The sequence below is a fragment of the Sceloporus undulatus genome, chromosome 1, assembly GCF_019175285.1.
Source record: "Sceloporus undulatus isolate JIND9_A2432 ecotype Alabama chromosome 1, SceUnd_v1.1, whole genome shotgun sequence".
NCBI lineage: Eukaryota > Metazoa > Chordata > Lepidosauria > Squamata > Phrynosomatidae > Sceloporus > Sceloporus undulatus.
This window is the reverse complement of record NC_056522.1, coordinates 222,806,100-222,819,528: the sequence shown is the minus strand read 5'-3', so window position 1 is coordinate 222,819,528 and position 13,429 is coordinate 222,806,100. Positions and strand designations below refer to the sequence as shown.

At 37.0% G+C, this 13,429-nt stretch overlaps 1 protein-coding gene across 1 annotated transcript in view; it reads left to right on the top strand.

Moving 5' to 3' along the window:
* Positions 1–13,429, top strand: part of EPC2 (enhancer of polycomb homolog 2) — a 75,488-nt gene that overhangs the window by 59,224 nt on the left and 2,835 nt on the right. Inside the window, exons 11-12 of the mRNA XM_042469168.1 lie at positions 10,080–10,216; positions 12,903–13,059. Of these exons, the coding sequence (XP_042325102.1) occupies positions 10,080–10,216; positions 12,903–13,059 (294 nt within the window). The remainder of the gene's footprint in view (positions 1–10,079; positions 10,217–12,902; positions 13,060–13,429) is intronic.

Genomic DNA, 13,429 nt, shown 5'->3' with positions numbered 1-13,429 from the left:
AGTACTTACTCTATTTTCCCATATCTGTTTTAACAACATAAAATTCATCATTGGTAACTTAGCTTATCTACTGTAAGTGCTATTGTAGTTTTTCAGCCATATTTATGAAATTTAGAAACCAATGCTTGTTTATTTAAATATATTTAGACTGCCTGTTAGGATAGAAACTTTACAAAGTAGCATACAGAAAATAATTCAAAAGTAAAAGCTAATATTACTGAATGGAACTTACTTGCAATTAAGTGTGTATTGATTTGCACCCTCAAAAGTAAGTGGTCCTATGTATGTCTGTTCAGAATTAACTCTGAGTTAAGTGATATTTACTTACAGGTAGTTATGTACAGCAGGGCTAGGCTATTTCTGGGGCTCTTTTTGTCATTTCCTAGACTTCAGTGAACTGCACACATCCCTTGACCTTCAACACTGGAAAAAAAATCATCTACCAAATGATGAGTAGCTCCCTCTGCTCAAGCACTGCAGACATGGCAGTTACGTACTGTACAGTATATATTCATGTATAAGTCTAGAAATATTTTAAATGTTTAAATATTTAATGTTTAAATATTTGAAAGGATGTCATATTGAGGAAGGAGCAAGCTTGTTTTCTGCTGCTCCAGAGAACAGGGCCCAGAACAATGGATGCAAGCTCCAGGAAAAGAGATTCCACCTCAACGTTAAGAAGAACTTTCTTACAGTAAGGGGTGTTCGACAGTGGAACAAACTCCCTCGGAAAGTGGTGGAGTCTCTCTCCATGGAAGTTTTTAAACAGAGGCTGGATGGCCATCTGTCGGGGATGCTTTGATTGTGAGTTCCTGCATGACAGGGCGTTGGATTAGATGGCGCTTGTGGTCTCTTCCAATTGTATGATTCTATGATAAATTTTAGTCAAAAATTGACCCCCCAAAAAAACAAATTGACTTATCCATGGCTGGATGTAAATACAGTGTACCCATGTCATACACAGGCGTGCCTTACGCTGGAAGCCGCGCCGGAAGAAGCGGTGCCGCACCCTGGTGCGTGTGTTGTTGCGCTGCCGCACCCACCAGCCCCATTGACTTTAATGGCGCTCGAGCATACGTGCAGTTTCCCTTATGCTGATGATATGGGGCCAGATCGATCTGGGTTGCAGTAGGGGGGGTTCCTACAGATCCTTAGGTTGCTCTGTACTAGGGAGCAAGTCAAATGTAGTGTAACATACATTTAAGAAGACTTGCATGAGATTTCACTTTTAATTTTTTAGAACGATAATTATGATTATATACCAAATTCTAGAGCTGCAGACTTCTGTATCATATGCCATCCAAGCACTGGCGTCTTGCTATCAGAAAAATAAAGCTGAAAATTGAAAAAAAAAATTTTTTTTTAAAGAATTTGTTCACTACCGAATTTGTAGTAGATGAAAGCAAGGAGCCAGTTAGCAATAAACATACTATCATTATTTTAAGGACTTGCCAGCTATTTAGGACTGTCACAAATTTAAAACATTGATGTACACAACATTGTAGATGGATTTCTTACAGAAAACTTTCATACTGTACATTTTATGTAACTAAACCCTGTATTAAAAAGCACTTACTCTAAAAGAGAAAATAGTTTAATTGGATTCTTTTCCCCATTATATCCTCCCCTTATATCCTGTTTTTCTGTAGGAAACATTGAAGAGATATCTTCTGTGGACATGTGTATTTTTTTCTTTTTTAAATAATGTTTTCATTTCTTTCTAGTACCACAGTTTTGATTGCTGGATTTTAATAAAATATTTAGTATGCTATGATAATGTAATTCCTTTACGTATGACTGAGACGGAGTTTTTTTCATTAGCATTATGAACAATGTATGTACAATGATATATAGTTCAAACAAACTGTAGAATCACGTTTCAGAACCTGCTCTGTTAAATCACTCAATGCGGCAATTATTGGGAAATTATTAGTATGCAGTGGATTGGGTAACTTTACCATAGTATTGCAGTTGCCATATAGATGGATTGCATTTACAATAAAGGTCAAAGACAGTAAAAAATATTGACTTGCTTAAAGTAGAAGTTGCTATGGGTAAAGCTATAGTCAGAAGTATGCATATGCAATATTTGTTTAAAAAATCTACCCCCAAACAATCCAAATTAGTTGTCAAAAGAGAGGAATTTGTGATCTTTATTAATGATGCAAATTGAGCAACTCTGCATATATTTTTTGGCATAATTTTTCCATCTGGAGTACTTTGTGTACTTATTGTTAGGAAAGTCTAGTATTCAGAGCATGAACACTGTCATTGAATTTTCTCAGCTGTGCTGGATTTATTATATACTGATATTCTGTCATAGCCCCCAGTGTGGTTTACAATGTAAAATGCTGTTGCTGTGTGCCTTCAAGTCATTTCTGACTTATGGCAACCCTAAGATAAACCTGTCATGCAGCTTTCTTTACAACATGTGTTCAGAGGGTTTGGCATTGCCTTCCTCTGAGGCTGAGAGTGTGTGATTTGCCCAAGATCACCCAATGAGTTTGCATAGCCACATGGGCATTTGAACCTTGGACTCCCAGAGTCCTTGTCCATCACTCAAACCATTATGCCACGCTGGCTTCTACAATTTAAAATACTAAAAAACAAGTAAATGTTACATTTAAAAGATAACTAGAGCTGTCATATCACCGGCTGTCTCTTCAGGAGTTGATAATTCGGACTCCTTGGCTTTCTCCACTTTTATCATAAATCTTAAGTAGGTGTAGTGGAGATACCAGAGAGGCTGTTTATAAAGTTAGCTCAAGGACTTTGGATGCATACTGCTTTTTGATCTGTTTGATTTTGAAGATCTCAGCTTTTACAAATTGCTTCCTGTCTGTTTTTAAGACATTTTAAAACAAAAGTGGCTTGAATGTTATTATGTCAGTAGGATCAGACCCTCTAGTTCTGCTTAAAGAGGAGTGTTAAAGACATGCCTTGGTATCTCATGATTTGTTTAGGACTCTGATATATTCCAGTCAAAGCTTCCCCTCAAGGCTGCTGAAAACAGAGTAGCACTCTTGAGTATTTGTCATTGCCAGGTCAGTGATCACATTCAAATAACTATGCTCTTATGCTGCAATAATTTCATAGTGTTTAGAAGACATGTAATATTTGTATCACTTTGAGAGCAGAACACTGCCAAACAATGCTTTAGAAATAATTTTAAGCATAGCTTTTACTGTTTTACATCAGCAATATAAATCATTATGTAGACATTAATAATGATGATTACATTTGCTTGAATGAAGATGCAGTCAAATATTGATTGAAGTGAATATGATTTTAGTGTCATCTAAGGTCCCATTGATTTCACTGAGTCTAAGTATGATTGAACCCGACCGAGTCCAGCTTTTTGTAAGTTAAGTGTTTTACCTGCATTTTTGCAGCATTTCCCACAAGAATAGTATAAATTAAGCCAGGATTGTTCTCATATTACAGAGTGGCACTGAAGCTGAGAACCTATAATTTACTAAGGTCATTCAGTGAGTTCTTGGTTATGAGATCTGAAGGCAGAGTGTGAGGATATAAGTCTTGCTAGACTGCACCAGTTCTTCGGATATCCTTTAGATGTTGAAGACGTATTGATGAAGCAATCTACAGACCTTTCACACAGTCAGAATATATGCCAATTGCATTTGAGCAAGTAGACTGCTTCTGTACTTTGCTTAATCCCCCCCCCCCCCAAATCTTCATGTGGAATGGAGAAGAAAAATTCCCCTAGTGCTATTTGTCCTTATTTTAAAAAATTGACTGGAGGTTTAGCATAGTGCTATTCAAAATGGTGGTCCCTGGATTGGTGCCAGTCCCCAAACTATTGATTGCAAGTCCCTGGCAAGTTTTCAGGAAAGAAAGAAATAATCGTACCCAGTGGGCACACATTTAGTTCTGATTCCTGGCACAATGAGAAAAAATAATTGCTGGTCCTCTAGATCAAGATAGTCTGAGAAGCACTGCTCTAGCTTTAGAAAGAAGCACAGCTTCCAAGCAACTCAAAATTCAGCTGTTTTTGCAAAATGGTATGGATATGGATATTGGAATTCTTCATAACAGTTGTAAATAATGCCTAGTCATAATATATTTATAACTTGTACAATTTTATCATATACAATAGACATAATATCATTAAATATACTTTCTGGACAGAAACATCAAATTAGATACAAAAACTATAATAGTACTCCTGGTATAATTTCTCATCATAGTTTTGAAGAGATTCATATACAGTTGCTCCTCCAAGTCTGAGGACTTGAAATGGGCGAACTTGACGATCTGCAGAGGAGCGACCCACCATTGAGCATGTCCCATTCATTTCAATGGGGCCTGATTATCTGCGAGTCTCCAAACTCATGCACTGGGAGAGGGGGTCCGGAATGGATCTCCTGTGAGTTAGGAAGGCCGACTATACAGTGGGCCCTTGGTATCAACTGGGGTTTGGTTCCAGGACTTCCATGGATATCAAAATTCGTGGATGCCCAACTCTCTTAAATACAATGGCATAGTGAAATGGTGTTCCTTACATAATATGGAAAAATCAATGTTTTCTGTTTGGAGTGTGTGTGTGTGTGTGTGTGTGTGTGTGTATATATATATATATATATATATATATAGGGAGAGAGAGAGAGAGAGAGAGAGAGAGAGAGAGCGCATTGGACTACAACTCTGGAGACCAGGGTTTGAATCCTGGCTCAGCCATGTATACCCACTGGGTGATCTTGGACTAGTCACACACTCTCAGCCTCAGAGGCTGGCAATGGCAAACCCCCTCTGAAGAAACTTGCCAAGAAACCTCTGTGATAGGGTAGCCTTAGGGTCGCCATAAGTCAGAAACAACTGGAAGGCACAACAACAACAAATATACATTGTCAAGCAACGGATGGTTGAATCTGTGGATAAAGAATCTGTGGATATTTAAAATATATGTCATCAAGGAACTTGATAACTTTGTACAATTGTAAAAATCTTGATCTACCTTGTTCCCTACATTCTGCAACAAGTTAAAATGTTGTGTTAGAGGCCAAAATGTCCCTAGGTTTGTGAAGGGCATTTCTCTGTTGTCATATTTTGCTTGGTGAAACAGTATAGAAAAAAAAAAGTCAGAAAAAATACTGTGAAAGGGCCAGCATTCTGCTACTGGAGTGCCTTCCCTAGTTTTTCTTGTTGTAGAATATATGGAAGAAGTAGTGCAGGATATGCTATTTTTCATATAGAGCAAGCACTTGACAGTTATGTACTCTAGAGGTGTGGTGTGAGGGTAGTGCAGCAAATTTTTATAATAAAAACTACTTTAATTTTTTATAATTTTTAAAAAAGATAAAAGTATACAGGTTGAGTCTGCCTCATCCTTTGTGTAATATTTTGATGTACTGTTATATATTTAACTGTTTTTATCATTTTAAATTTTATATTCTCGGGAGGGAGGTTTAGGATTGGAGATTTGGGATTTTTTGCTGTTTTTATTGCCTTACATTATATAAACCATGTTGTTAGCCACCTCAATCCCCAAAATGGAAGAGGCGAGATATAAATAAATATTTCATTTCATTCAACCGAAATGCTTGGGACCAGAAGTGTGTTGGATTTGGGGGAGGGAGTCAAATTTTGTAATATTTGCATATACATAACCACATGCCCTGGAGATCAGACCAACGTCTAAACATGAGATATATTTATGTTTTGTATATACCTTATACACATGGTCTGAAGGTAATTTTATACACAATATTTTTAATGATTTGGTGCATAAAACAAAGTTTTTGTACACTGAACCATCAGAAAGCAAAGGTTTCACTGTCTCAGTCACCCATATGGATGATTTTGCGTATGTTGGATTTCCAGATAAGACATATTTAATCTGTACTATGTTTTCATTTATATTTGATTTTAATTTTTAATGATTAAAATCCCCATGTGATTAATTGATACTTTAAGAGAGAGAGATTGATTTCACTATTAACAGAAAATAGCCCCTAGTTATTATCCAATTTATATATAAATGTAATAACCCTTATATGTGTTTAAAACCGATTGTATTGACTGCATCATTGATTTTTTAAAATATGATACTGACTGTCCCATGTGACTGCAGGTATGATGGTCAATATGATAGTCAATACATAGCCAGTATCAAGAGCCACTGGCTACAGTGCATTTAGTTATTTGATGCTGAATTTTGTCAGCAAAATGCAATGTTAGTTTTGTAGAGGGAAAAAAAATCCTGGGATCTCAAAAAGCCTGGAGGGAGGGCTGTATGTGGCCTGTAGGATACCCCTCCCTTTCAGATAGTAGGTTTAATATTGTAACAAACATTTAACTTGTCAGAAATAGTCTTCATGAATTGTGACATCATGTTTCTGATAAAGCAATGCATGCCTAGTAAAAAAAACCTAATATTTTAAGTGGATCATGATGAATCATGATTTTTGTAAATCATACTGTTTTCACTGTATTGTTTTAGTTTATTGTGTGGGCCACTCGGGCCACTCCTGATATGGGAGAAAAGCAGGATATGAAATACAGTGCACCTTTCCCTTACGGAGTTATCCGTTCCGGACCCCCCTCCCCCCGCGTAAGAGAAAAAACGTGTATGCTTGAGCCCCTTGTTCCCGTGGGTGCATGCTGCATTATTTCTGCCGGGGCGCACCAGGGTTTTTTCCAGTGGGGCTTCCAGCATATCCTGGCAGCCGCATAAGGCGCGCCTGCATATAACACAGGTGCACTGTAAATACTGTATATAAATCTGCCCTTTTTTCAGTGGACCTTGTTCCCATGTACTGTAAATGTGTGTTAGATTGAAGTCTGAAAGATTGTATTATGTAAAGTATTGTAGAGAGGTCTTATAGCACCTTTGACACTAACTGAAATAAAGAAGTTGGCAGCATGAGCTTTTGTAGACTTCAGTCTACTTCCTCAGATGCATATAGGGAGTGGAAACCAAGGACAGCCATATATATGTCTTTGGTAAGTGAGAATGACAATTCAAATTCAAAATCCTTTGTGTATAGAAATGAAGTTGCAAGTCCAGTTTTAACATTTATTATGAAAAGGTTCACTAACATAAAATCAATTTTGTATTCTTTTTTTAAAGAAAGTGTTATTGAATGTAAATACACAACTACAAAACATTTTACATACCCATATGGCATACCATCAATGTTCAAGCTTGTTATTTCCAAATACATTATTTAATTCCCTCTTCTACTTATCCTTCTATTCATATTTCATCTTTCTTTCTCTCCACTTTACATATCTACTCAAATACATATCCTTTCCTTACCCTTCATTTCTTCATCATCCTTCATCCATATGTTCTTCAAACTCACTTATTCCATACTGTCGATAATTTCCTTATACTTTCGTAATACTTTCGTAATACTTCCACATACTTTCATAACACTTACACATGCCTTCACTCACTTACTTGATCGTTAGTTCACACTTGTTCTCTGCCAGTATCAGCCCATTTCTTGTCATCTTAATTACTTCCTTTAACAGTGGCATAATTTCATCTAACTGAGGGCCTGATCAGATGGGCCTAAAAAGCCAGCTTCCGTGTGTCTTGGGGGCATGGCCATTAGATGATGCATGCCTCCAAGACATGCGGAAGCCGTGTTGAAGCTGTTTCCAGACCTCTCAAACTGGGCCCAAAAAGGAGCTGATCTTTTCCACTCCTGTTTGGGCCAGTGGTCATTAAACAATCTGTTACCTTAATATGAAAATATTAAGTCTCTCTCACACAAGCCCATCACAGCATGATACATGATCAAATGTACATTAGTCGTATCTCTTCCTTTTGGGCCATTCACAAAATTTGTCTTGGGTTATCCATGCCTGTGAATGTTGTCCTTTCACCACATATTGGACAAATATTAATTTTATAAAGTATCACTTTAAATTAGAAAAACCTTAGATAACCAGCTTCCTGTATTCCTAGAGCACTAGTTTTTAGCTCTTAGGGATATGTAATATTTTCTTTATTTGTAAGTGTACACCCAGTAGTCATGCTTGTTGTTGACAGTGTGAAGCCTGCATTGAAGAATTTAAAGTATTTCTTAAGTTCCAAGTATAGGTAATATACTAATAAGGCCAAAGTGATTGAGAAATGGTCTACTTTTCTATCTTGTTTATGGTACATCCCCTTTTGATGTCACCTAATTTAAACTTCCAATAACCACTTTTAAAAATTTAAAGTTGCTCTTTTTTCCTCATCTCTGAGGGCTGTTTTCTTGTTGAACATGGTATTAGAGCCACTTCATTAGAAGGGCCACGATAGAATGAAGAGTAGATGAAATTAGTGAATTCCAGTCAAAGTTCTTTATTAAGTTGTACTAATTTACGATTTCTGTAAGTTGTAAAATGTACTATTGTTACATATGATGAATGCACATACCTATTATTAAAAACCTCTTTTTCCTTTACTGACTGGGACTTCTCTTAATTCATTTGATGTATGTGACATTTCTTTCAAAATGGTGATTTCTGAAATAGTTCCCTTTAAAAGTCATCACAAAATTTTTTTTGTATGATATAAAATTATAAAGATAAGGTTCATAAAAATATGTCATTATGTCATTCACAAATGAACCTAAGGTTTAAATTTGCTGTTAATTTAGCCATGAAATGATCATGTTGGATTGAATTTAGTATGAGCAACTAAATGATAGTACACTTGACCACAAACATTTTGACAGTATTTTCTCATGCAACTGTTATTGTATATTTCCATGCAATATAAGGCTGTGGTTCAGCTGTGCTATTTAAACTGTCTTCATTGTGTTAGGCCCCTTCCCCACCACCACTCTCTTCTCCTTTTGTGTCGTGTCTTTCTAGATTGTAAGTCTGAGGGCAGGGAACCGTCCAATTAAAAAGATTGCATGTACAGCGCTGTGTAAATAAAGGTTAATAATAATAATAATAATAATAATAATAATAATATCACATAACTAGGAGAGGAGACTGACACTATCTAGAGACTTTCCTTTAGACAAGCCATCTTGAACAATCTGTGGCATGAAGTTAACTTTTAAAAAGAGACTGCTGAGAGTTTATTTTAAATTTAAATTCTGGTTTAAATGTAATAACAAAATAAAATATGTAAAAGCAAACTAAATATTGAAGAAATCATTTACAGAAAATTGCGAGGGCGAAGGGGGACATACTAGCCCAAAGTTTTTCTCAGTCATTGTAGCTTGTAGTTGTGCTGCTCTGAATTATGGTTTAAATCAAGCTATCCTATACTGCAACTGTTTCTTCACTGGAGAAGTATGTACATTCCGGTATTTCACATGTGCATGGTAAAGTAAGACATGTACATTCAGTACATGTGATAACAGTATATTTTAATCACTTATGGAAATCTTAAATGAATTCATATAGTGGTTACATGTTTCCCCAGAAAGATAATGCCTTTTGGAAGCATTGTCAAGTTTCCTTTTAATATGATATATGAAGCATCCAGTTCTCCTTTTTCACATAGGCATCTGTAATTTTCACAAGCCATTGTTTTGGTTACTTGCAAGCCTAACAGCTGTAGCAAATGTCTTCATTTTCACTTGTAGCAGGATGTACCAGCTTTTCAAATTAGAGAGAGGCATGGTGTTAGATTGCCAAAGTAAGAGCAAGAATTTATCAGGACATTCATTGATCTTTAAAGTATTACAGAAATTATTGAATGGTGATTGAGAAATTCTTGAAGTGCACCTTAAGTTTCAAGTATTAACTGGGGGTGTGAAAGGTTTGCCATTCAGATGAATTTGAAGACAACTAAGTAAAATGTCTTGTCAGTGCAGTTTGAAATAGTTTTCCGTAATCCATCTTTTAACCTAAGTAACACCTAAGCAGAAGCACTATAAATCAACTGTTTGGTTTGTTGTCTTCTGGAACAGTTAATCAACAAGAATTCAGGTAAATGGCACAGTTTTATATCAAAGGTAATCCTTTCGTGAGGTTTCTGTATATTGCCAAACTTGTCTGTATAGGACTTTGCACTACTTTGATGGTTCTTGTACAGTTGTAATGAATTACACTGTGTTAGATTTTTAAGGTGAAATTAAGTACAGTCTCTTCCTTTTTTACAGTAACAGGGGGTATCACAGAAGAACAGTTTCAAACACATCAACAGCAGTTAGTGCAAATGCAAAGACAGCAACTTGCTCAGTTCCAACAGAAACAGCAGTCTCAGCATTCTTCCCAACAGACGCATCCAAAAGCACAGGTAATATTTTCTTCTGGGAAACAGCTGTGTGTGTGTGTGTGTGGGGGGGGATTGTAAACCAGACATCAGAAAAGGTTGATTCGTGTAATGTGCAGTTTTTCCCCACATGGCTAGTGTTTGGCATATGTGGAGAAACATAATGTGTGAGCCGGACAGTTACCAATATAGATATAGATAATAGCAATTAATGTGATTATAGGAACTGAAAGAATTATAGCTATTGATGTCTGTTCCCTATCACAGATTTCTTGGTTCATGATGCATGAACGCATTAAGTAATAGTGTGAATCAAACGGCTGTGCATTTCATGCAGTTTTCATCTTACATGCGATCATTTTTACTATGCCTGTTTAGACAAAACATTATTTATCTTTCCAGAAACAATTTACATTGAATATTTCAATCATATTAATGGTGACTTTCCAAGACTTTATAGTAGATTTAAAGACTACTCAAGTAATGTTTGTGGTCATTCTGCTGTCTAGCAGTCAAAATAATCTCTTTCTAACAGTAAAGGAAACTATAGTTGCCTCCGTCACCCAACATTTGCTGGTTTCCCTTTCATAGATTGGATGATTCACAGATTTAATTAATATACTCTCTCTAAGAATCTGTTATGTCTTTCCGCCAGAAATTGACCATAGAGTCATGCTAGAGGACTAAGAGATTCCTAGAGAAGTGTTCTCTCAGATAAAAAAAAACCATATTGCATTTGTGATTTTTATTTATATTTACTGTTTTTTCACTTTTGGGGTGGGGCTTTGTGCCTAATCCCTGAAAATGTGGGGTGGTTATTAATTATAAAATTATACAATTAATTGTACAATTAATGATTAATTAGTATAAAATATAATTAGTGAAATTAATATAAAATGATTAATTAGTATAAAAATACATTTTTATATAGAATTTCCAGACACTTATTTTGGGGCAGTGCTAGTTCAAAATTAGTTGAATCTTGTAATTATATAAAGCAATATATTTTATTGGCGTTTGCATTGCTGTTAATATTATAGGTTAAAATTATTTGGCATGTTCTTTGTTGTTGTTGTAAATGTCTCTGGGTTTACTGAAAGTTCCTTGGTGTTGTTACTTACAAACTAAGGTGCGTTACAGACTGCCCTCAAGCGGGTGGTCTGCCGCCGCCGCCATTCGCTGCGGAGGGAAGCCCCAGCGGCCAGACCACGAGGCTTCCCGGCGCAGCGAAAAAGGAGCGCCGAAATGGCGCTCCTTTTCAAAACGCGGAAGTGGCGCAGTGAGGGGCAAAGCGCACCCTCGCGGCGTCACTTCCGCCGTGACACGTCTGGACGCTATGCGTCCAAGACGTCAAAATGGCGGCGCCCATGTGGATGGGTGCCACCATTTACGACGCGCTCCGCGTGTGTTGGGGCCAGAGCCGGTTAGGAAGGGGCAACTCTTCCTAACCCTACCACACCCCTTCCTAACCCTAGCACGCACGGAGCGCGTTGTAAGTGGCGGTTTGTAACCCGCCTAAGATCCCACCCCCCCACCCAGTCCCTATTTGATGCTTGGACAACAGCTTCTCTTTGAGATAGATACAGAAATATAACATAGGTCTAAAACACACTGCAGAAATGATCCAGTTTGAGACTGCTTTAATTGCCCTGGCTCAGTGTGAGGGAATCCCACAGTTTATTGTAGCACTAGAGCTCTCTGACAGAGAAGGCTAAATGTCCCACAGAAATACAGTTCCCAGAATTCCATAGCATTGAGCCAGGGCAGTTAAAGTGATCTCAGACTGGATGATATCTACAGTGTGTTTTGGACCATAGAGTCACAGCTTGTTGGTTCGAATGCAGTCCTTGGCTACCAGTTTCTTTCTGCCCTCAATCTGTTTCTCCCCACAGAACTACAAGTAAAGGCTAGCCTTGGTAGTTATATTTGGACAACAACTCAGGTTGTGGTCATTGTAGCAGTGGTGGAGAATTTTCTTCAGTGCCAAGCAGGGAAAAATCTATTCTTACCTCTAATTGATGATTGCTTGCAAGAGCAGTTTATAAGCATTGAAACTTCAAATACTTTTCAAAGCATTCTAATGTATTTAAGCACAGCATATTTAGACTTATAGTATCAGAAGTGGTGAGGAATTCAGGGGCAGGCTTTTCTCCCTTGTATCATATTCTAGGCCTTTCTACTGAATAGATGTACATCAGATTAAGTTGTGCATTGTATGGCTGAAACCTGTTGTGCTGAGGCTTCATTCTGAGTAGAAATTCATAGACGTGAGCTGTGCTTTATATGCCTAATAGAAGATTGTGTTAGAATTCTCTGAATGTGTGCTTACATGGCCCCTGGCCCCACCTCTGGCATATTCTGGATGAAAACCTTCAGACCAAAAAGTATGATTATCCTATGGGAAGGAAGCAGTTTTTTAGCTGTATAATTAATCAACATAATTTTTATAATAATAAATAATATTTTTTTATTTATATTGCCCCGCCTCTCCCTATGTATTTTTGAGCTGATAGTAGTTATATATGGAAAGCAAGGATTATAAAGCCCATTTAGGGAATCTGACTTGGGATATAATCTTGAAAGGAAGTACCACTGCATCTAGTTGTGTTTCATGTTTTATTCCTGTTTATATCCTCAGAGGCACCGAGGTCATTTATTAGAATCTTGTTAATCGTCTCTAATTGGAGTAACTCTTGTGTAAATTTCGTAGGGCTCAAGCACCTCTGACTGTATGTCGAAAACGCTTGACTCGGCCAGCGCCCATTTTGCTGCATCTGCAGTGGTGAGTGCACCTGCTCCCAGTCGAAGTGAGGTGACGAAGGAACAGAGCACAAGCCACAATATCAATGGTGTTGTTCAGCCTACAGGTACAGATTTTTAAATACTTTTTTCCCCTTACAAGAAACTGGTAATGCCTAATTTTGAATTAAAAACAACATGGAAAAATGCTTAGTAGGGAACAAAACTATCAAAATAAATGAGGCTCTACTTGTTTAAAAGTAAATTGGGTAAACTAATTGCAGGACAAGACCATGCTCTTGCTTGGTGTTTTGTTTAAGCCATAATCTGGAGAAGTGTTTTGATCCTCTTTATTATCTACAGTATTCTCCATAATTTTTGTAAGCCTTTTGATGGATGTAAAATGGCTTGATAGACCTTCTTAGTTTAAGAAAGAGACCTGACATTTAGATTTTATGAAATGTGTTACCTATTTTTTAAATCTTACCAAATGTGTTT